This window comes from Leguminivora glycinivorella, chromosome 11 (assembly GCF_023078275.1).
Source record: "Leguminivora glycinivorella isolate SPB_JAAS2020 chromosome 11, LegGlyc_1.1, whole genome shotgun sequence".
In the NCBI taxonomy this organism is placed as follows: Eukaryota; Metazoa; Arthropoda; class Insecta; order Lepidoptera; family Tortricidae; genus Leguminivora; species Leguminivora glycinivorella.
The window spans coordinates 21,599,225-21,620,699 of record NC_062981.1 but is presented as its reverse complement, the minus strand read 5'-3'; the positions used below and the strand labels follow the sequence as shown (position 1 = coordinate 21,620,699).

At 39.4% G+C, this 21,475-nt stretch overlaps 1 protein-coding gene across 3 annotated transcripts in view; it reads left to right on the top strand.

Moving 5' to 3' along the window:
* Positions 1 to 16,561, top strand: part of LOC125231027 (phosphatidylinositol 3,4,5-trisphosphate 3-phosphatase and dual-specificity protein phosphatase PTEN) — an 85,878-nt gene extending 69,317 nt beyond the window's left edge. Inside the window, exons 6-10 of one of the 3 annotated variants that reach the window (XM_048136366.1) lie at positions 1,664 to 1,871; positions 2,473 to 2,570; positions 4,027 to 4,165; positions 11,421 to 11,508; positions 16,160 to 16,561. In XM_048136366.1, coding sequence (XP_047992323.1) covers positions 1,664 to 1,871; positions 2,473 to 2,570; positions 4,027 to 4,165; positions 11,421 to 11,508; positions 16,160 to 16,163 — 537 coding nt within the window. In that variant the 3' untranslated portion in view covers positions 16,164 to 16,561. Of the gene's footprint in view, positions 1 to 1,663; positions 1,872 to 2,472; positions 2,571 to 4,026; positions 4,166 to 11,420; positions 11,514 to 16,159 lie in introns of all 3 variants that reach the window. The other 2 variants (XM_048136365.1, XM_048136368.1) reach the window with 2 other exon arrangements.
* The last annotated feature ends 4,914 nt before the right edge of the window (positions 16,562 to 21,475 follow it).

The window sequence follows — 21,475 nt, the reverse complement described above, 5'->3', positions numbered from 1 at the left end:
AAAGGCCTCCCTCTTACTCTTCCACGTATCCCTATCCTCGGAAGCCTCCCACCAGTGTGTCTCAAAGGCCTCGAGTTCGTCCCGCCATCTTTGAGGTGGTCTACCCCTTGGCCTTGTAATTTGTGGCAACCAACGGGTGGCTGTTTTTGCCCACAGGTCATCCGGCATCCGGCAAACGTGTCCTGCCCAATTCCATTTGAGCTTGGCGGCAGTGTTAGCTACGTCTGTAATCCCAGTTTTGGAGCGTAGTATTGTATTTTTAATGCGATCGATTAACTTCACGTTCAGAATACTACGCTCCATGGCTCGCTGACAAACCTTGAGTTTGGATTTTTGAATTTTTGTCAAAGACCAAGTCTGTGCTCCGTAGGTAAGGATGGGGAGTCTATACTTCGTCTAAATATACAGCGATTGAAGTTATGTCACCGCCACCCATGTTGAATGGTGGACAGTGTTCGCTGGACCTTACTGTATCGCAGGCCAGCGCGCCGCTGAAGGTAAGAGAGTGTACAGAATTCCCACCCGTCTATACTTCGTCTAAATATACAGCGACTAAAGTTATGTCACCGCCACCCATGCTGAATGGCGAGCAATGTTCGCTGGACCTCACTGTATCGCAGCCATCGCAGGCCAGTCCGCCGCTGAAGGTAAGAGAGTGTACAGAATTCCCACCCGTCTATACTTCGTCTAAATATACAGCGACTGAAGTTATGTCACCGCCACCCATGCTGAATGGCGAGCAATGTTCGCTGGACCTTACTGTATCGCAGGCCAGCCCGCCGCTGAAGGTAAGAGAGTGTACAGAATTCCCATCCTCTATACTTTACAACTAAGGTTCACGTATGGAAGGCTACCGCTTTCTAAAAGGTGATTTTATTCGTTACTTGAAAGTTAATTTAGGAAACAGGATTCTAATGCCTTTAGTGAACCCTGAATCGATATTTGGTTGCTATTTCAACTATTAGCTACAATAACCTGTGCGTCATATGAAAAAATGTGAGAATAAATAATGAATATGATATCTAAAGAATGTGAACAAAAATTTAGAAAGTTGTATTTGAATTATTTCAATAATTCCCAGACATAAAGTTAAGGACGTCAGCGCTACAGAATGCGAGACGTGCAGGATTTCAGAGGAGACATCAGGTAACTCTCCTGATGCAAAGAAATACCGCGATGGTATTTCAGCCGCGACAACTACCCGTCATTTTCTATTGTTTCTAATACAAAGTACATACTTAATGTACAATTAGGTGACAATTACATATTGTTTCGACACTCGTGTTTTAAGCCTGTTATAAGGTATTGTCTTCGGTTACCGCGATAGTTACTCATGAAATAAAACTATGGAAACGGATTAAATATTGGGGACACCTTACACAGATCAACCTAGCCCCAAACTAAGTAAAGCTTGTGCTATGGGTGCTAGGCGACGATATACATACTTATATTGATAAATATATACTCATATACATAGAAAACATCCATGACTCAGGAACAAATATGTGTGCTCCTCACACAAATAAATGCCCTTACCGGGATTCGAACCCGGGACCGCGGCTCGGCAGGCAGGGTCACTACCAACTACGCCAGACCGATCGTCAACACATTGGCAACTGAACACTAGTGACAGTTACTGACAAATATGTATTTTTGTTTTCAGGCCCCAGCAGGCTGCCACGAAGTCCGCCGCGGCCCCACAGCGGTGTCAGTAGCCCTCACACACTGCACGCCCATGTGGGGCGACGTGCGAGTGGACGTGTGCTCCAAGCCCAAGGTGTACATGCGCAAGGAGAAGCTGTTCCACTTCTGGTTCAACACATTCTTCCTGGCCGCCGGGCTGGACGCCGTGCGCGTGGAGCCCGACGACGGTCAGTATACACCGGCAGTAACAGTATACACCAGCAGTAACAGTATACACCGGCAGTAACAGTATACACCAGCAGTAACAGTATACACGAGCAGTAACCGTATAGACCGGCAGTAACAGTATACACCAGCAGTAACAGTGTACACGAGCAGTAACAGTATACACTAGTAACAGTGTCACCAGCAGTAACAGTAGACCTCACACACTCCAAATAAAGTCCTGACAGCATTCCCACACTATTCTCCTCAAATCTTGTCCAGAGGCCGAAAGCCCGACGTGAGCTCTTCAAGACACTTTTACAATAACCCCCATAGACTACTATGGGCCATAGTACATAGTAGGCCGAGCTCACGTAGGACCGAAAACCCGGAGCGCCCCTGATAGGCCGCCAAACACTCGAGACCGCGGGCCGAACTGAGGGTAAGCAATGTGGCTACACAAAACAAATAGTAATTTAGTAAGTGTCTGAAGGAGATGAACCAGGAAGTAATTATTTATAAATATTTTTATTTACGCTATTGATGGTCTTGTAAATCGATCTGATAAGAGTTTATGGAGAAAATATGATTGATGATTTATTTAGTGTGCATTTCATGTTCCAGGTTCGAATTTGGAGACGTTCAAGCTGACGTTAAACAAATGGCAGTTGGATGACGCACATAAAGACAAACAGCATAAATTATATAGCGAAGATTTTAAGGTGAGAAATCGGAAGGAAAACTTTTAATTTATGTTTTATTTGTAGATCAAGTTTCAATCGATTAAGATCGATTAGTTTTGTTTTATTTTGTTATCCATATCGTCGTGTATAATTTGATGGCATCACAGACCAACCCCTATAGACATCTATTACAAGACGACTCGCAGTGGCCAGCCTTCCTAGTATTTGCACTGATATAAGCGCGGGCGCTCGCCGTGCCCGATCAGTATCGACCAAGTAACAGACCCGAAAGCAGCGCGTGTTTTTCGCACAAAAAAATTGGAAAAGGGTATTTTGATGCCTTAAAGATGTCCACCTGTAGTGTGAAATGGTGTGGAAAGGTAACAAGAAGCTCAAATTTAAAAACAGACGGCATTACATTCCACAAATAAGTCATATTTATAATTTATTCAGAGCCGGCATAGGTCAACTTACATTGGCCACTTACGCGTCAGTAGAGGGACAGTCATACTTCTGTCCCTTTTCATCTGGCGCGACTGCCCGCCGTCCTTGAAACGGCCAATCACAGCGCGCTTAACACATTCCCCGCCCGCTCCTCGCACCCCAAACACTGGCGACTCGTATCGCGCACAAAATATACAAGATTTCTACTCTATAGGAGGTTCTCTGTGGATGGCATTCGCCTGCGTCATCCCGGCATTCGATACGGCTCATGCGAGCCTGGGGTTCGCTGTGACAACCGATCCCAAGATTTGGCGTAGGCACGAGTTTTACGAAAGCGACTGCCTTTTGACCTTCCGTTCCAAAGATGGAAGGTCGCACGCTCTTACCGTTTGGCCAACAGCGCTTTTTTAACCCCCGAAGCAAAAACGACGGGATGTTATAAGTTTGACGTGTCTGTCTGTGTGTGTGTGTGTGTCTGTTTGTCTGTCTGTGGCATCGTAGCTCCCGAACGGATGAACCGATTTGGATATAGTTTTTTTTTGTCTGAAAGCTGAGTAAGTCGGGAGTGTTCTTAGCCATGTTTCATGAAAATCGGTCTACTATGTCGCGGTCGGGGGTTTTTTCAAAATTTTAATTTTGTGGTTAGTTTATTTCGGCTTTTTCTTTCGTGTATGGTATCTGTTTCAGTCTCAGACGAAGGATACTATAGACTTTACGTAAGCGTACACCCGTAAGGGACAGATATAGAATAATGGAGCGAATTTAAGAAGTACTTTAAAAATGGCTGACACTTTACCATAAACAACCTACGTAATTTGGGTGGATAATAAGCTTGACAAGGCACGTATTATTTCTTTGCCACAAACTCGTTTGTGGCAGCGGCGGAAAACTGAAACTATGACAAAGACAAAAAATAACATTTTGCTCTCTGTCACTCTTATTATAATTTGTATGTGACCATCTCGTTAGGTAGTGGTATTATTATTTGGCTGTCTAGTCTATAGTGTCTTTTGTTTAAGGTTTCAGTTAAGAAGATGTATTTGATGTGCAGGTGGAGCTGATCGTGCAGAAGCTGCCCGTCACCTCCACCTTCCCCGGCGCCGCGCGCCCCCCCGCCTCCTCGCCGCGCTCCTCCACCGCCTCCTCCTGCTCCGAGCCCGACACCGAGCCCGACGAGCACTGGGACTCCGGTGAGCACCACCCCCACCACCACCCCAGGAACCCACGCGTGGACACGCGCACACCGAGCCGAGCACCACACCACCCGGACGAGCAGAGGAGTGACACTGCTGTGCGAACACCGAGCATCACTTCGTGTGGTGTCGCACCACACCACCCGGACAACCAGAGGAGTGACACTACTGTGCGAACACCGAGCCTCGCTTCGTGTGGTGTCGCACCACACCACCCGGACAAGCAGAGGAGTGACACTGCTATGCGAACACAGCTCGCATCCGGTGTTGTCGCACCGCACACTACCTTACACCTGATGAACGTCGGTGTGGACGCGACGCATGGTCTGCATAAGCTTCGGAGTGACACTGATGCGCGAACACGGCTCCTCGCATCGGGTGTTGTCGCGCCACACGATTTGAACAAACTGAAAGCGATCCGCAATAATGACGAGTTAGAACGACTACACGAACTCGCCGCCGCGGGTGAGCTCCGTAATGCAGATAAGGTTCGGAGTCTAGCGGTCCAAAGTGTCGAAGCGATCCGAAATATAGATAGGGTCGGTAGTATCGATACACACTATGAGGTGGATAGGATTCATAATATGGACACACTAAAAGGTGTAAACACGCTTCAGCATGTGGACAAATTGGCCGGCATGGACGCGCTCCATTGTCTGGACACACACACGAACACGCTGGGTGTAAACACGCAGCACGTGTCACCCAAGCACCCCGGCGCGGCCGCGGCGCCGCGCAGGGCGAGCCGCGCGCTCGGCGACGTGCGCGCCTCCTGGCGAGAGTTTAGCGGAAAATTCGACAAAAAGAAGAATAGGGATAGCTAGTGAATGTATTAAACTATTTGTACATTTTTAAGTCTATATCGAGAGTATGATCGTCAAAAACGATTGACAGTGTCCACTTGAAAATAGAGCCTCGAGTTTTAAACGGATCGAGCCTTCTTCGGCTCTCAATTGTTAGTGTGCGGCCCTCGTGGACGCTCATATTGGGCGTTTAGCGGGGCGGGGCGTGCGGCGTGCGTGTCAAACGATTGAAGCTCATACGACTGTCCTGAGTGGACGCTGCATAGGGTTGACACACGGTCACCCGCTCCGCTCCGGACGAAAAATATAAATATAGAAACCAAATTTGGTTTTAGGACTTGTATATTATTGCATGTGATTAAATAAACACCTGTATACATTTTTATACTCTATTAAATGAATTTGTACATATTGTTGTGTCATGACGTGCGTCATTTAAACTAATTTCGGTTTAGTTACAAATTTAATGTATATAGTACACAGTTATTTCTTGGGAGGTGGGCGTTGATTCGTCTCGCAACGATTGATCTCTTGAACCGATAACGATATTTCAGACGGGAGCGGAAGCTAAAGAGGCAAAATAATACATACATACATACTAAAGGACATAGATTTACCTATCCCCAAAGTAAACGAAGCTTATGATATGGATACTAGTCGAAGATATACACATACTTTATACCGACTAGGTCAGACCAGGCAGGCAATTATGGTCGTGCGATAAATGATAAAACATCAGGCTGTCTCTATCGCACTTACTAATGGCCAGTTGTCAAATAATGAGATGTTCTTCTTTCTAAGCGAGAAAGTGCTTCCTTATAAAGTTAGACTTGAATAGAATCCCTTCCATTAAAAACATTCTAAAACATGCCAGTTGATGTTGTTTCATATATTTTTGTTTAAGAGCGTTATAACATTTCGGCGTCGGGCGAAATTAGGTATTTTACCCGCCGCGCGAGCCCAATATGCCGACCCTTTCTAGCACGTCTTATCACTCGCTCGCACTACAATAATGGACAAAACAATCTTGATCCTTTCTATGGAATTTTGATAACAACCACAATCTACTATCTCGATATAAACTTTTGGTTTCTAATAAACATTATTTTGTACGAAAATACGAGAATATAGCGCGAAATAATATCAATTATGTTAAAATTTATTTAAAAAATTAAAGTAATAATTATAAAAGTAGATCCCATCCCAAATATTTGCTTTTGTTATATGATAAGTATGAGAGTAAAGTATATATTAATATGATGATAAAATAAGACAAATACAATTCTAATTACTTCAAGGTGGTGCTCAGGGTCTGATGATGGAGCCAGATGGTGGTCACCAATACCAATGAACAATATGACTATACAACTTCGTGGTTTACATGTCATTCTAGCATTTTCACTTTCACATTTCAAGTGCATATACCACGAGTATAGGTTTTCAGGTGTGCTGATTTAAAAATTAATGACCGATTTGGAATCTGACATTGCTGACTGTCACTTTGACACAAAAGTCATCATGGGTGTCGTAAAATAGGTTTTAGGGGGTGCTGATTCCAAAATTAATGACCAATGTGGAATCTGACATTGCTGACTGTCACTTTGACACAAAAGTCGTCATGGGTGTCGTCAAATAGGTTTGCGGGGGTGCTGATTCCAAAATTAATGAACAATGTGGAATCTGACATTGCTGACTGTCACTTTGACACAAAAGTCGTCATGGGTGTCGTAAAATAGGTTTTAGGGGTGCTGATTCCAAAATTAATGAACAATGTGGAATCTGACATTGCTGACTGTCACTTTGACACAAAAGTCGTCATGGGTGTCGTAAAATTGGTTTTAGGGGGTGCTGATTCCAAAATTAATGACCAATGTGGAATCTGACATTGCTGACTGTCACTTTGACACAAAAGTCGTCATGGGTGTCGTCAAATAGGTTTGCGGGGGTGCTGATTCCAAAATTAATGAACAATGTGGAATCTGACATTGCTGACTGTCACTTTGACACAAAAGTCGTCATGGGTGTCGTAGAATTGGTTTAGGGGGTGCTGATTCCAAAAATAATGACCAATGTGGAATCTAACATTGCTGACTGCCACTTTGACACAAAAGTCATCATGGGTGTCGTAAAATAGGTTTTAGGGGTGCTGATTCCAAAAATAATGACTAATGTGGAATCTAACATTGCTGACTGTCACTTTGACACAAAAGTCATCATGGGTGTCGTCAAATAGGTTTCCGGAGGTGCTGATTTGAAAATTAATGACCGATTTGGAATCTTGACATTGCTGACTGTCACTTTGACACAAAAGTCGTCATGGATGTCGTCAAAAAGGTTTCCGGGGGTGCTGATTCCAAAATTAACGACTATTTTGGAATCTCACAGTGCTAATTGTCATTTTGACACAAAAGGAATCATGGGTGTAGTCAAATAGTTTTTAGGGGTACTGATTCCAAAATTAATGAAATGATTTAAAAAGTTATGACCGATTTGGAACCTGACATTGCACAGTACCCCTGGAAACCTATTTGACGACACCCATAACGACTTTTATGTCAAAGTGACAGTCAGCAATGTCAGATTCCAAATTGATCATTAATATTGAGATCAGTACCCATGAAAACCTATTTGAAGACACCCATGATCACTTTTGTGTCAAAGTGACAGTCAACAGTGTCAGATTCCAAATTGGTCATTAGTTTTCAAACACCTCCGGATACCTATTTGACGACACCCATGACGACTTTTGTGTCAAAGTGACAGTCAGCAATGTCAGATTCCAAATTGGTCACTAATTTTGGAATCAGCACCCCCTAAAACCTATTTTACGACACCCATGACGACTTTTGTGTCAAAGTGACAGTCAGAAATGTCAGATTGAACATTGGTCATTAATTTTGGAATCAGCACCCTTTAAAACCTATTTTACGACACCCATGACGACTTTTGTGTCAGAGTGACAGTCAGCAATGTCAGATTGAACATTGGTCATTAATTTTGGAATCAGCACCCTCTAAAACCTATTTTACGACACCCATGACGACTTTTGTGTCAAAGTGACAGTCAGCAATGTCAGATTCCACATTGGTCATTAATTTTGGAATCAGCACCCCTAAAACCTATTTTACGACACCCATGACGACTTTTGTGTCAAAGTGACAGTCAGCAATGTCAGATTCCAAATTGGTCATTAATTTTGGAATCAGCACCCCTAAAACCTATTTTACGACACCCATGACGACTTTTGTGTCAGAGTGACAGTCAGCAATGTCAGATTGAACATTGGTCATTAATTTTGGAATCAGCACCTCCTAAAACCTATTTTACGACACCCATGACGACTTTTGTGTCAAAGTGACAGTCAGCAATGTCAGATTCCACATTGGTCATTAATTTTGGAATCAGCACCCCCTAAAACCTATTTTACGACACCCATGACGACTTTTGTGTCAAAGTGACAGTCAGCACTGTCAGATTCCAAATTGGTCATTCATTTTGTAATCAGCACCCCTAAAACCTATTTTACGACACCCATGACGACTTTTGTGTCAGAGTGACAGTCAGCAATGTCAGATTGAACATTGGTCATTAATTTTGGAATCAGCACCCCCTAAAACCTATTTTACGACACCCATGACGACTTTTGTGTCAAAGTGACAGTCAGCAATGTCAGATTCCACATTGGTCATTAATTTTGGAATCAGCACCCCCTAAAACCTATTTTACGACACCCATGATGACTTTTGTGTCAAAGTGACAGTCGGCAATCTGAGGTACTACATATTCGTAATCTGAAAGTAATCAAGTCAATAATTTCAGTTATTTTGAATCGACTATGATTCCGAGTTATTGGTAATAGTAATGATTGTATAGATGATTAGTGATTCCTTTACATGTAATGGTAATTTACCGTTTCACTTGATTACATTACAAGTAATCTGACACCCAGTAGTGTCAGATTACAAAGTAAAATCAAGTAATCGTGTAATCCGGAATCGATTACGATTTCCCCATCTCTGGGTTTAGTTATATGGTTCATTGGTACTGGTGACCACCATCTGGCTCCATCATCAGACCCTGAGTACCACCTCTTGTCAAAGGTCTTGTTGAGACGAACCCAACGAGCCTAAACACGAAGTCGTTTACTTACATGGTTCACTGGTACTGGTGACCACCTTCTGGCTCCATCATCAGATCCCGAGTACCATCTTGATGTGTCTTATCATCTTGACCGTATTGTAATTTTCACATTTTTATCATCACAACGTTGTAATACTTTAACATTCAAACATAACAAAGTATTACAAAAGCAAATATTTACGGATCTAGGATCAAATTCGTTGGTCGCTGTTTACACACACACAATGCGAGGATAGCCCGTGTAGAAACAAGGCGTCCGACCCACACAACAATAAATATTCTCGACGTTTGCGATGAAAACTCGGAGACCAAAGTGACATACGTCTTACCTGCTCGAGCTCCGGCGCGGCACTGAAATCGCAGGCGTCCGTCGCCGGTAAAATAGCGACAGGAAGGCTAGTTTTCAAAAAATTGGCAAAAAATCATGATAAAATATTATAACGACAAATGGATAACAGCAGTTTAAGCACATTGTGCAGATTATTTATATACTAAAATAACTTCGATAACATGTAGATTTTCGGAGAAATGATCACTTGTTTCGATGTATTTTCAAGACAAAATTGAGTTCGTTTTACTTTCAATTTCTCAATTTCAAAGGATTAAATGATAAATATTGTTTAATGGGCCTTAAGTACAAGATATTTGGAACTTAAATTTACCTCATTTATGAGAGTGATCTTATCAAATTGTACATAATAAGAGCTCCGAATTCTGTGCTTCACGCGGTTTTTCCTAAACGAGCATCAGAAAAACAATCATTACTAATTGAAAAAGCTTTTTTTTTCATATGTTTTTTATTTAACCGACAGTTAATAAGATGTTCTAACTGAAACAAGTACTTTCACTGTCTTTTAGTATGAGTAAAGTGTACAATTTTGTCGATAAATATTGTGCATTTTACAATATATCGCCTTTTTTTGTCATAGCGCTCTTAAGACAGTGATTTCAATCAATAATTTATTCTTATCTATTTTGGTAATTTATATTATTGTTCTATAAAAAATACCTAAAAAATTCAATTTTTATAAAACCCCCGACCGTGGCTAAGCCAACAAAAAAAACTAAATCTAAATCGGTTCATCCCCTCGGGAGCTACGACAGACAGACAGAAATACAAATATACAAATACAAAAATACAAAAATTACCCTAACAACGAAAGGAATATTGTTTTGCCTTTTTAGTCTTACTGTATAATGCATATTGTTGTATTAAATAGCTTTGCACATACTACACACAAAGTAGACGTGAAAAAAAAAAACATTCGAAATGTTCTTATTCCCTGTTAAAAACTTCTGAACTAATCAGAACTTATATGGGTTGCTTTCTCTTTGAAACTGGTATCTAATGTCATAAGTCATAACCACATAGCAGACAAGCCTATGGTAATCGCGTGGAACACTTGCTATGATTGTGGAATTACTTTTTTAAACGAAACACGCCTGAAATTCTCCTTCGTTTCATGGTGTTGGTGGTTCTATGTGTCTCTATCATGGGAATATTGTGACGTCAGCTACGGAATACAATATGGAAGCAAAATGTATATTTGACATTTGAAAGCGAAGCGCTAGTGAGAATTTATTAATTATGGTAATGGTTTTGTCTATTTTGTGGCATACTTACCATAATTATAGTAATTTTACTGATTGATGATTAATGTAAGTGCATTTTGGGTTCATATTGAATGTAATTACATTTGAAAAGTAAATATCAATTATGTGTGTGATTTGAATAAGATAGAGAAAATGTGACAATTTGTTGTCACTTCAGTACGTTACGGGTGGTAAGCTCAGTGTTGACGAACTGTAGGGACATTTTGTACTTGTATTGTGTACTCGTAATGTACCAGTTTACATCGATTCATACCGTGTAAACGTGTAATCCAACTTCGAACAAAAATATATAGCTCTCGACTACTCTCGAGTAAAAACAACTGAAGACGCAACTGATTTGAGAAACTATTGTTATTGAGAAAATAATTTGAATTTCGAACGTTATGCGTTCGATATTTTGAATTTCGAATGTTATGCGTTTGATATTTGGAATTTCGAACGTTAAGCGTTCTATATTTTGAATTTGGAACGTTATTCGTCTTATATTTTGTATTTCGAACATTACGTGTTCGATAATTTGAATTTGGAACGTTACATGTTTGATATTTTCAATTTCGAACGTTACGTGTTCTATATTTTCAATTTGGATCGCTGCGTTCGATATTTGGAATTCCGAACGAGAGCTATATTTTTTCCAAGTCGGAGTAGTCGGCGTAAAAGAGTATTGGTGTGGTACTGACGTGTGTGTGGTGCAGGCGCGCCGGTGGAGCGCGTGGGGCGCTACCGGCCGCTGTCGCCGCCCGCGCCCGCGCCCGCGCCCGCCACGCCCAGCTCGCCCGACACGTAACGTACCCGCCCGCACATCTACAGCTACTCACACACGTGCACGTGGCGCAGTTTGCTGGCTCCTCACTGCACGGCACGGGGCACGGGAGAACTCATGTTACGGAAGCGTAGCCAAATGTTGGCGGTCCGTGAGAGGAAGGCGTTACGCACCGTGTGACTTAATTCGCTTGTTATTTCTCTATCTCCACTCGATGGGTGTTTAAAATAAATGCGACTTCGTCAATCGAATATATAACTACCGCAGTAACAACATTTTCTGTTGTAAATATTTAATCAATAACCGTGTTTACTCACGTTATATTACTATCGCAATTGTAGGAGACCCTAATATTGTTTTGTCGTAAATATTTTGTCTGAAAAACTTCTAAGCGTTTCATAAATTGTAAAATAAATGTGCAAAATTATCTAATAAATTAAAAGTTAAATAAAATTAGATTTAATTTAATCATTTTTGGACGAAAAACAGAACTAGTGGATTACACAGATAAACGTAAAACTTAAAATAAATTTAATTGTCAGAAAAACTTAAAATCGTATTCTTCATAAAAGAATCGAACATGAAAGCCCCAAACTGCGCCACCGCAAGCCAAGCCCATCCGCTCGCCTCAGCTTGGCCCGTATCGTCCATCGCTTGCCACCGTTTATCGTACGTCCGTCACTCATGCACTAGGGCTCCTCGCACACGAGGGATCCTGAGGTGAACTGTGTCTATCACACTATGGAAGGAATGTTTCTCTGAGTGAGCTGACTTGTACAAACGCGTTCTTTTTTGCATCCTACATTTTTTTAAGGTATCATTTCGATGCTTATTTTACAGGGTGGCCCAAAATTACGTTGACAAAGAATGGGGAAATAATGTTGTAATAAACCAAAATATCGAAGTTACCGAAAATATTTTTTGTGCCTATATTTCTGCATATTTCTACATCCACTGTGGATATTTCAACAGCATTAGCATGGATATTTCGCAAGGTTTGTAATGTAGACCAATCGTGTAATAGTACATTACATCAGAGGCCGGGAAAATGAGGATTTCCGGCCAAGTGGGTATATACGGCCGAGCGAGCGTGCGAGCGAGGCCGGATAGGGATACGAGGCCGGGAATCCGTTTTCACGCCGAGGCATGTATAGTGCTTTTCTCAAACATACAATGAAATAAAATAAAAATGCTCTAAAGGACAATATTTAATAAAAAAAAATTACTTTGCAGGCCTAGGCCTAAAAAATAATATGAAATCCCTTTACAGTCCTCTCGAGTTGTTGCGCCCAAAAAGCGATACTTCCCAGCCCATTTTAAGGAACGTAAAGACAATATTTCATTGCATGTTTGAGAAAAGACATTTTTTCCAGATTCATAAGCTCGATACGTTTCAGCCTACTTACGAAAATGCACCTTACTTACAACTATAAATTATAGTTTGTAATCAATCTTAAAACCCTAGACCGCTCAATGATTACAAAAGTTAGGGTATTTTACAAATTATAAGTGCAATAAGTCAGACGAAAGTCATACTAGAGGTGCAGCGGCATATCGATAATTTTTTGTTCTAATATTTGCGTTTGTATGTACTTCAAAGCAAAAGGAGGACATTTTGAAGACGATTCGATTTATTCGGTCAAAAATTATTAAGGGTTCACATTTTAATTTGTAGGACAATCATTCGTGTAAGGACAGAAAAATAATTATACAAACGTTTGTCAACGTATTTTTGGGCCACCCTGTATTTAATATAGGCACAGGTCCCACCAAAAGCGAGTAACCTATGAGCTATCGGCTATAGACACGAACAAAAGATAGTCGCTCCCGTTTAAATAAAAGAGAGAGAGCGATTTATAGTTCATCGTAGAGATGGGCCGAATATGGACTTTGCCGAATACGAATATTCGGCCGAACATTCGGTTCAGCTCTTACCGAACCGAACATTCGGTTACGCCAAATTTTCAAAGGGATGTTAACTAAAACTATTAAATGATTGATAGTGGTTATATATGTTGCTACAACTATGTTTTTATCATTTACAGGATAACATAAACTTAGTTAAAACAACTATGAACTCTTCTCACCTCTTAAACTATGGTTTTTTAACTTTTTTACAAAACAATTAAATTTATATTTTGACACAGGTTTCTCTCTTTTTAGCAGTTCCTTAAAAAGCTACTAAAATAGGAGCTTATTATCCAATGGAATACGTAAGATCTTCATTAGTTATTTATTTTGTTTATTCGGTAAATATTTGGCGATGCAACCGAATTATTGCCGAACATTGAAAAAATTGCCGAATATACCGAATATTTACCAAAAATTCGGCCCACGAACTTATAACTCGCTCACGCTATCATCGCGTCTCTTTTATTTACACGGGAGTGACTATCTTTTGTTCGTGTCTATAGCCGATAGCTCATAGCTTACTAGCTCGCGGTGGGACCAGTGCCTAAAAGTCTCTTCATTACGATTTGTGAAATATTCTTATGTGCTTAGCTTATGAGAGACATACGTGACTATGTTTATATGTGTGATAGACACAATTATACCTCGAATCGTTTGTGATCTTTGTGTGAATATTGTGTGCTTTCAATGTGCATGAATTTATTTGCGTGATTTTGCTTTTGACTTGTTTAAAAAGGATTTAGCTACAAATGGTTAATAGTAAATTAAATTCAACTTTATGTCAGCTTTAGTTAATATCGTTATTATAATCTATTAATACGTCATTTATGTTTTGTTTGCAAATAAATTTGTCATTCACTGTTTGTTCTATTTTTCAGTTGCATTTTTTTTTCTCGTGTTATTTCTTACAGGCTTTTTTTCTTGATGTGTTTTGTGTATATAAATGCGTAATATGGTAAATATCTTCGCTTTGTCTTGCTCTATTCATTTACCTAATACCTAAATCTAACTAAAATGTATGTAACATCTTTCGTTTTTGTGACCATGATCTTGAGTAATGCTATTTACCAACTTACGTATTAAAATTTCGGTTAACTCAACTGATTTGTCCAAATATATTTGTCCATTTTGACTGGTTTCATATATCTATCTACATTTAATTGTACGATATAATTTAGGAACCAACATATTTTATACGTGGTGAACTTTTATCAATCATTTTGGATTATTAAATTTCTATGGGACTCAGACATACGATTTATAATGTGTCACTGAAGTTATACACACTCACGCCTCTATTCCCAAACGGGGTAGGAAGAGAACATGAAACTGATCAGCTTTCTGTGCCACTCTTGGCAATTAAGGGGTTTAAAGAAAACAATATGGTCACACTAAAGTTATAAATTTTATTAAAACTACTCCTAAGTAAATAATATCAAACTTAATTACCTATGCTTGTTTGCCACCGACGTATAAAAAAGGACTTGACAAGGACATATCAGTTGTGTTTGCCTTTATTGTTTTATGACTAAATTCTTCATCCCATGTTTTAACTTCATTGCTACACCGCTTGCACAAATACATCATTATGCCATGAACAGATTGAGTTTTTAGGCGCATGTATTTATAATTTTTACCTTAATTTAAATTTAATCTGCTTGTTGATTTTTTATTTTCAAAAATTAAGTTTATTTATTAAAGTTACAATTATAAAGTATGCGTTTAAAAATTGTATGCCTGTTGTATATTTGGTGAGATTTGTTGGATTTTCTTGCTTAAATATTTACGTGTAATTAGTCAAAGTAAACAATCGTTAATCTCACTAAAGGATCTGTGTTGATCGCATTTATCGCCATACTTTTACTTAAAAAAATATATCTTTGGCGACACGACCATCATGGTTCTTAAGGCCTGATTTGACCAAAGAAGAACATTTATACCAATAAAAAATCGTGACGTTAGCAAGTAAAATGTACGACTTTGTCGCTTACGATAAGAATATAATTTGCTCTTACACGAATAACCAGTTAGAGCGTCTTTGGGTGAATCAACTTTTCTTTGTCAGCAAAATTTCGCGCACTTCGACTACATGTGATCAGAAAGTTTTATTTCGATTTAGTGTAATTGATTTATACCTATTATATTAGAGACACATATACAAGCTAAAGTAAAATCCACAAACCTACGGACCAAATTGACAAGTAAGTGTGAACAAATGTTGCCACAGTTTGGCCAGTGTCGTTCTCATCGATATTCAAATTATTATTACACCGTAGGTTTAAGGTGCACCCAGATGGGACAATCAAATTGGCAATTTGATCGGCTAATCAATATACCAACTTTTTCAGTGATTTCGACAGATCAAAAGATCTGTAGACATAAATAACATAATTAGAGATAACATTTTAATTTCAAACCGGCAATAATATTATATGAAAATTATATTGATATTTATGATATGCTTGCCAAAATGTGACGGATACTTTATCCACATAGATATGTGATAAAATTGGAAGCATAATACAACGGCTGCGAATGAATAATGTTTTATAATAAAGACTAGTAAAGTAACTCACAAAATGGCTGCCGCAAAAGACAAGAAAAAGCTTATTCACCCCTTTATGCTTAAGGAACACTGTGGTCCATTGTGCTTGAGAACAGCACAAATACTAATAAAGGTACATCTTCTTTGGCCAAATCACCACTCTGTTCATGGCACACAAAAAGGTCCCCACGCTTACCCGGGTTTCTTCATTCCAGGTGAATCGACATACTTGTGAAACCCGCCGGTGCCGAGGCAAAGGCTCCCCTAACTCGGTGCACTAAAGACTAACCGCAGCCTTTACTCTAGTGATCTTACGAACTAGCTCTGTGTGTAGATAATAGTGTGGAGTGTTTTGTACAGAGATTTTTAAGAACTCTTGTGATAATAAGTGAAAGGTACTGGAACGTTACCTCGATGTAAAACGGTGTTTTTTTTTTTATAAGATGCATTCTCGATGCCCCTTACGAAATGGTTTTGCCTTTCATGGCAGCTACTTCGATCAAAGCCCGAGAAAATACTGCCAATTTGTTATACCCTGACAGAAATATATGACTATTATCAAGGACATATCATCACTACTTTGAAAAAAACTTGTATCTTCGTCTGTCAAATGAAAAGAAAATTGTAGTAAGTATGTATGGAATGCATACAGACTTACTGCGTTTTAACTTTGAGAAGCAGCGTGAGATACGAGATTTTTTCAAAGTAGTGACGATATGTAACTCCGTATAGACAGATAAAGTCTAAGAAAAAAACGTACCTCAAAACCATACTGAAAAAGGTACGGTGACCTAGGACCTGGGGAACGCTCGGCTAGATGGCGCTAATATTTATATTTGACATTTTAACACATATCAAGATAATATGGGCCAAATTGTCAAAACTGAGGTTCAAAAGTTTTAAGCTTGTGTCGAGAGATGGCTGTCTATGCGCTGTGATTACACATTTTACTTTGACAGTAACTGAGGAGTGTCTTTTCAAAAGGGCTTATTTCCACTTTGAACTTTTTTTGGGAAATCGAGAAAAACATAATTCCACGGTATTGGTTTTGAAATTAATATTTAATTTGCAAAATTGTAATATTGTAAGTTGACGTTAATGCTATGATTACATCAAACGTAACATGTGTACCTAAATAAATATTTAATTACCATATGTTTTTGAGAATTAAGCACTTTTGATGCGAACTTTTGGGAATTAAGCCCTTTTGTTGTGGCCTTGTAGCGTAAATGTTATTATTTTAAAATAGTTTTATTTTATTTTTGGATTTTGTATTAACGTTAGTTGATATGAATGTTGTTGTAATACATACATTGGTTTATCCACATAAATAATCATTACACATTTTTCAAAATGTGTTCTAAACTTTGATTATATCTTTTTTTTAAAAGATCAATGCGAGACTTTTTAAACTTGTATCTCAAAACAACGCGTAATTTTCTATACTAAGAAAAACTGCATTCATAGTTTAAAAAAAAGAAAAAATGGAAATAAGCCCTTTTGAAAAGACACTCCTCAACTCTATAATACTCGATCCTCTTTGCTATTATCAAGAGGGCGCTGTTATTCTGATGTATGGGGTGACAGTGACAGTTAAGTAAAGTGTGAAGAAAATAGTTCTTTTTAAATTCCGCAAGATGGCGCGTTGTCATATATTTCTGGCCAGGCTTTAACCAAGTCATGACAGATTGTCAGACACAAAGTGGCTTAGCGTTTTCAGAAGTATCAGTATTTCGTAAGGGACAATTTTCGTGGAATGCCCCATAAGTTGTCAAGGTCACAATGTGTGCTCTTGTCTTTATGACTGAATGAAAAGTACATTGAATTAGCTTTTTTGACCTTTTTTTGTCTAACGCACTATGGAGAGGTGATGGTTGAGAAGCGTAGATGTTATTTGGCCAGGATAAGTAAAGACTTACCCTCTTATTCGTAAAATAGTTAAGTTATTGAACTGGTTAGTTAAAGTGTTTTGTCCCTTTCTGTCATGTTGACTTATGTATTTGTGAGAAATGGACAAACTTTTAAGGACACTTTTTTAACTATGTAATCAGTTCAGTATTTATTTATGAATAAGGGGTTTAGCCCAGACCCGTTTTAATACGGTATTTAAAAAGGTTATTTAATTGTGTTGATTAGCTCACGATTGTGAAGCGCCATCTGGTGAACCTGTCAAGGAAAATGTTAGAAATCGCCAATTTTTGTCTTTGGTGCCCATTTTCAGACGATTTCAGATGACATAATGGTTGATTTTATACAAAAAATCGTTAGACCTAGTGCTGTATGATTATAAATATGATGTTTGATTTGGTTTAACGGATTTTTGACAAAAATCTTTCCTACTTATCTCTTGCTTGCACTAGTGGAAGTATCATGAAAAAGTGAAACATATGTCTGAAATACACATCTACTCTTTTCGACACATCTAAGGGACCGACTCCACTTAGGCGTCGCGTGTCTCGCGGCGCGGAACGGACGTCTCCGCCACGCCGCCTGAATGTAATTCAAAAACGTCTCCTCAGTACATTTTGTATAGGAAGGACGTAAGACGCGCCCCCAGGCACGCGCGTGGCGGAGACGTCCGTTGCGCGCCGCAAGACATGCGTCTTATGAGTGTGGATGGTCCCTAATGAAGCATACTGTTTGTTGCTAATAAAAATAAAATGACCATTTGAACATTTCCTCTGTGCTACTTGTATCTCTTTTTAATATTTATTAACTCAACTTGACCTTCATTCTAGGTCATTTCTGAGGCAGTCCAGAAAACAGTAAACGAGGCAATCATGATGGGCACCTTTGCTTAAAGTAGAACGCGGGCACGTAAAAAGACCTAGCAAATGGTAACTGTTGCAAACTAAGTATACTAAGGGATATTTATACATCCTGTATGTTTAGTATACTCTGTATATTTTTATTAGTGGCAAACTATCGATGTTTCGAGTCGGATTCGCTCCCTGAACGTAGATGATACTTTCTAGCCTTCGCATGGCCAGTATCGAAGTATATCGAGGATTTTTTTATTATATTTTGACTTGCAGAGAGTTTTGTATATTTGTGAGTGTTTTCAGACTATAATTATGCAAGCCAAGGGTCGAAAATACACAAATTAAAGACTATCCCCCTTATTCATAAACGTACTACAGAGTTATCAAGCCGATAAAGTTCGTTTGTCCCTTCCCGACGCATTGGTGAGATAGAAAAGGACAAACGAACTTTATCGGGTTGATAACTTTAGAGTACATTTATGAATAAGGGGGTATATCTTAGAGAAATGGTAGTTATGACCAGTGATCGGAACTACGGGAGCAAAACTTTAACAAAACTTGCTAAGTGGACATTATAGAGTGCTTACAACCCTGAAAATATTAATATCCTTGTAGTAAAGTATTGTAAATCTTGGATTCAGGTATAGAATCAAATTTAACACTGATCTGAAAATAATAATCTTGTTTTTTTTTTTACGTCAGCTCTAAGGTTTTGTTAAAGTTTTGCTCCCATAGTTCCGATCACTGGTTATGACTGTCTCTTCTTGGCGAAAGAAAGTAAAGCGTATTAAGTCTAAGAAAAATCTTGTAGAATTAGAAATATGGCCAATATTTTGACGTTAAGGGTTCCCCCAAACCTATCGACGCGGAATCAACTCTAAAGGTAGTAGTAGCTTCGGATCCCAGCAGTCGCGACCGGGCCGCGCTGCTCGGTCGCTTGCGTCGGAAACTATCGCATATAAATCCCTACAAAGCGGTGCGGCGCGACCCGGTCGCGGCTGCTGGGCAGCGGCTGCCGGGTCGCGACTGCTGGGATCCGAATGCTACCTTAACCGACTAAAAATAGCTCGTTAGTATTAAGACGCATACGTGTCGTCATCGCTGAACGCATCCGTACGCATGTTCATACCAACGGACGATTTTGGGTCGACGAAAGCCAATTGGACGTTGATAGGTTTGGGAAGACCCTAGTTTAGGTGCGAGAAAACATATTGGTATAATTGGTGACATCTCAATTAGGTATTAAATTCGGGACACGATTTTTTTTAATACTTCGACTCTTTGGCTAAAATGTCCTCGATTATTAACATTTAATTGTCTTGTAAAATAGTCATAAATATACAGAGCTGACTGTGCCGAGACTATTGTTTAAAATAGTCTCGTATCTTGTTGTAATGTCGAATTTTAGTGTTATTATAAGAATTCATTGTAAAGGCGGGCTTGGGGGAAAATGGCGTCACAATTTTTCAGTGCTAAATATGGTTTTTACTTATGAGTGGTGTCTCGTTTCGAACTGTAAGATACATCAAACAGGCAAGCATGGTCGCCTGATAAACGATAGGTACACAGTTTTTTGGTTAAAATAGCGCCTACGTGCTCTTTGGTTCAAACAACAAGCTACTTGTCATTTGAATCGGCAATATATTTGAATCAACAAGTCGATTTTATAAAAACATCCTGACACATATTGTTTTAAACATACGTTTGGCTGATTCAAACGGATAAACCGCAACAAGTCGAACTTGTTAAATTCACAATGCAAATTTCTCTCAGTGTATACGTCGGGCCGTCCCTTTTTGCACTATTTATAAGTGCAATAGGGACGCACCGATGCGATAAAGTATATCGAACTACAGATATAGTGCGAAAAGATTATCTTTCGTACTGTTACGGAAACGTACGAACGTGTCATGTTATTTCAGTCAGTCTCAGTACAAGATGTACTGACATTGACTGAACTAGCATGACAAATATGAACGTTTTCCGGAAAAATACTAAGGAAACCCTTTTCGCACTATATCTGTAGTAAGGTAACGCCGGAAATATCAGCTCTAGGAATGATAAGGATCGGAAAAGTCAGTCTCAAAAGTAATGTTTTGTTTAAAGAGACATAGTTTTTGACACTTAAATTTTATTATATTTATTCAATTAATTAAAAGTTAATACAATAAATCCTTAATTAGAATTACTAACAATTACACATAATTCTACCAACTAAATAAATTAAAAATTACAAATTATACTAGGAATAACCTAACCTACTTACTAACTAAATCCACTCCGAGTCCCTCCCGACGCAAAGGAGCCCAACACGCTCGCTTGAACCGCGACGGACAACCTTTGCAACAGGAACGACCCGGAGCGAGGGTCGTGACCACGCTCGCACAGCCTCCCGCCCAATTCCCCAATAAAAGCTTTAATAACACTTAAATTGACAACGTATAAACTATCTAGAACTAATATTTGACTTACTCTTTTAAGTGACCGGCCACACCAGAGCGTCGCGTGTCTCGGGGCGCGCAACGGGCGTCCGCGCCACGCCGCTTCAGTGTAATTCAAAAAACGTCTCCTATACAAAATGTACTGAGGAGACGCTTTTTGAATTACACTGAAGCGGCGTGGCGCGGACGCCCGTTGCGCGCCCCGAGACACGCGACGCATAAGTGGGAACGCTGCCTAAGAGTTCGAATGAGTTATGTTTGGATTTTGGTAAAGTGGCTTACAGGACATTGTTGCCATTTTTGATGGCAATGATGACTATTAAAAAGG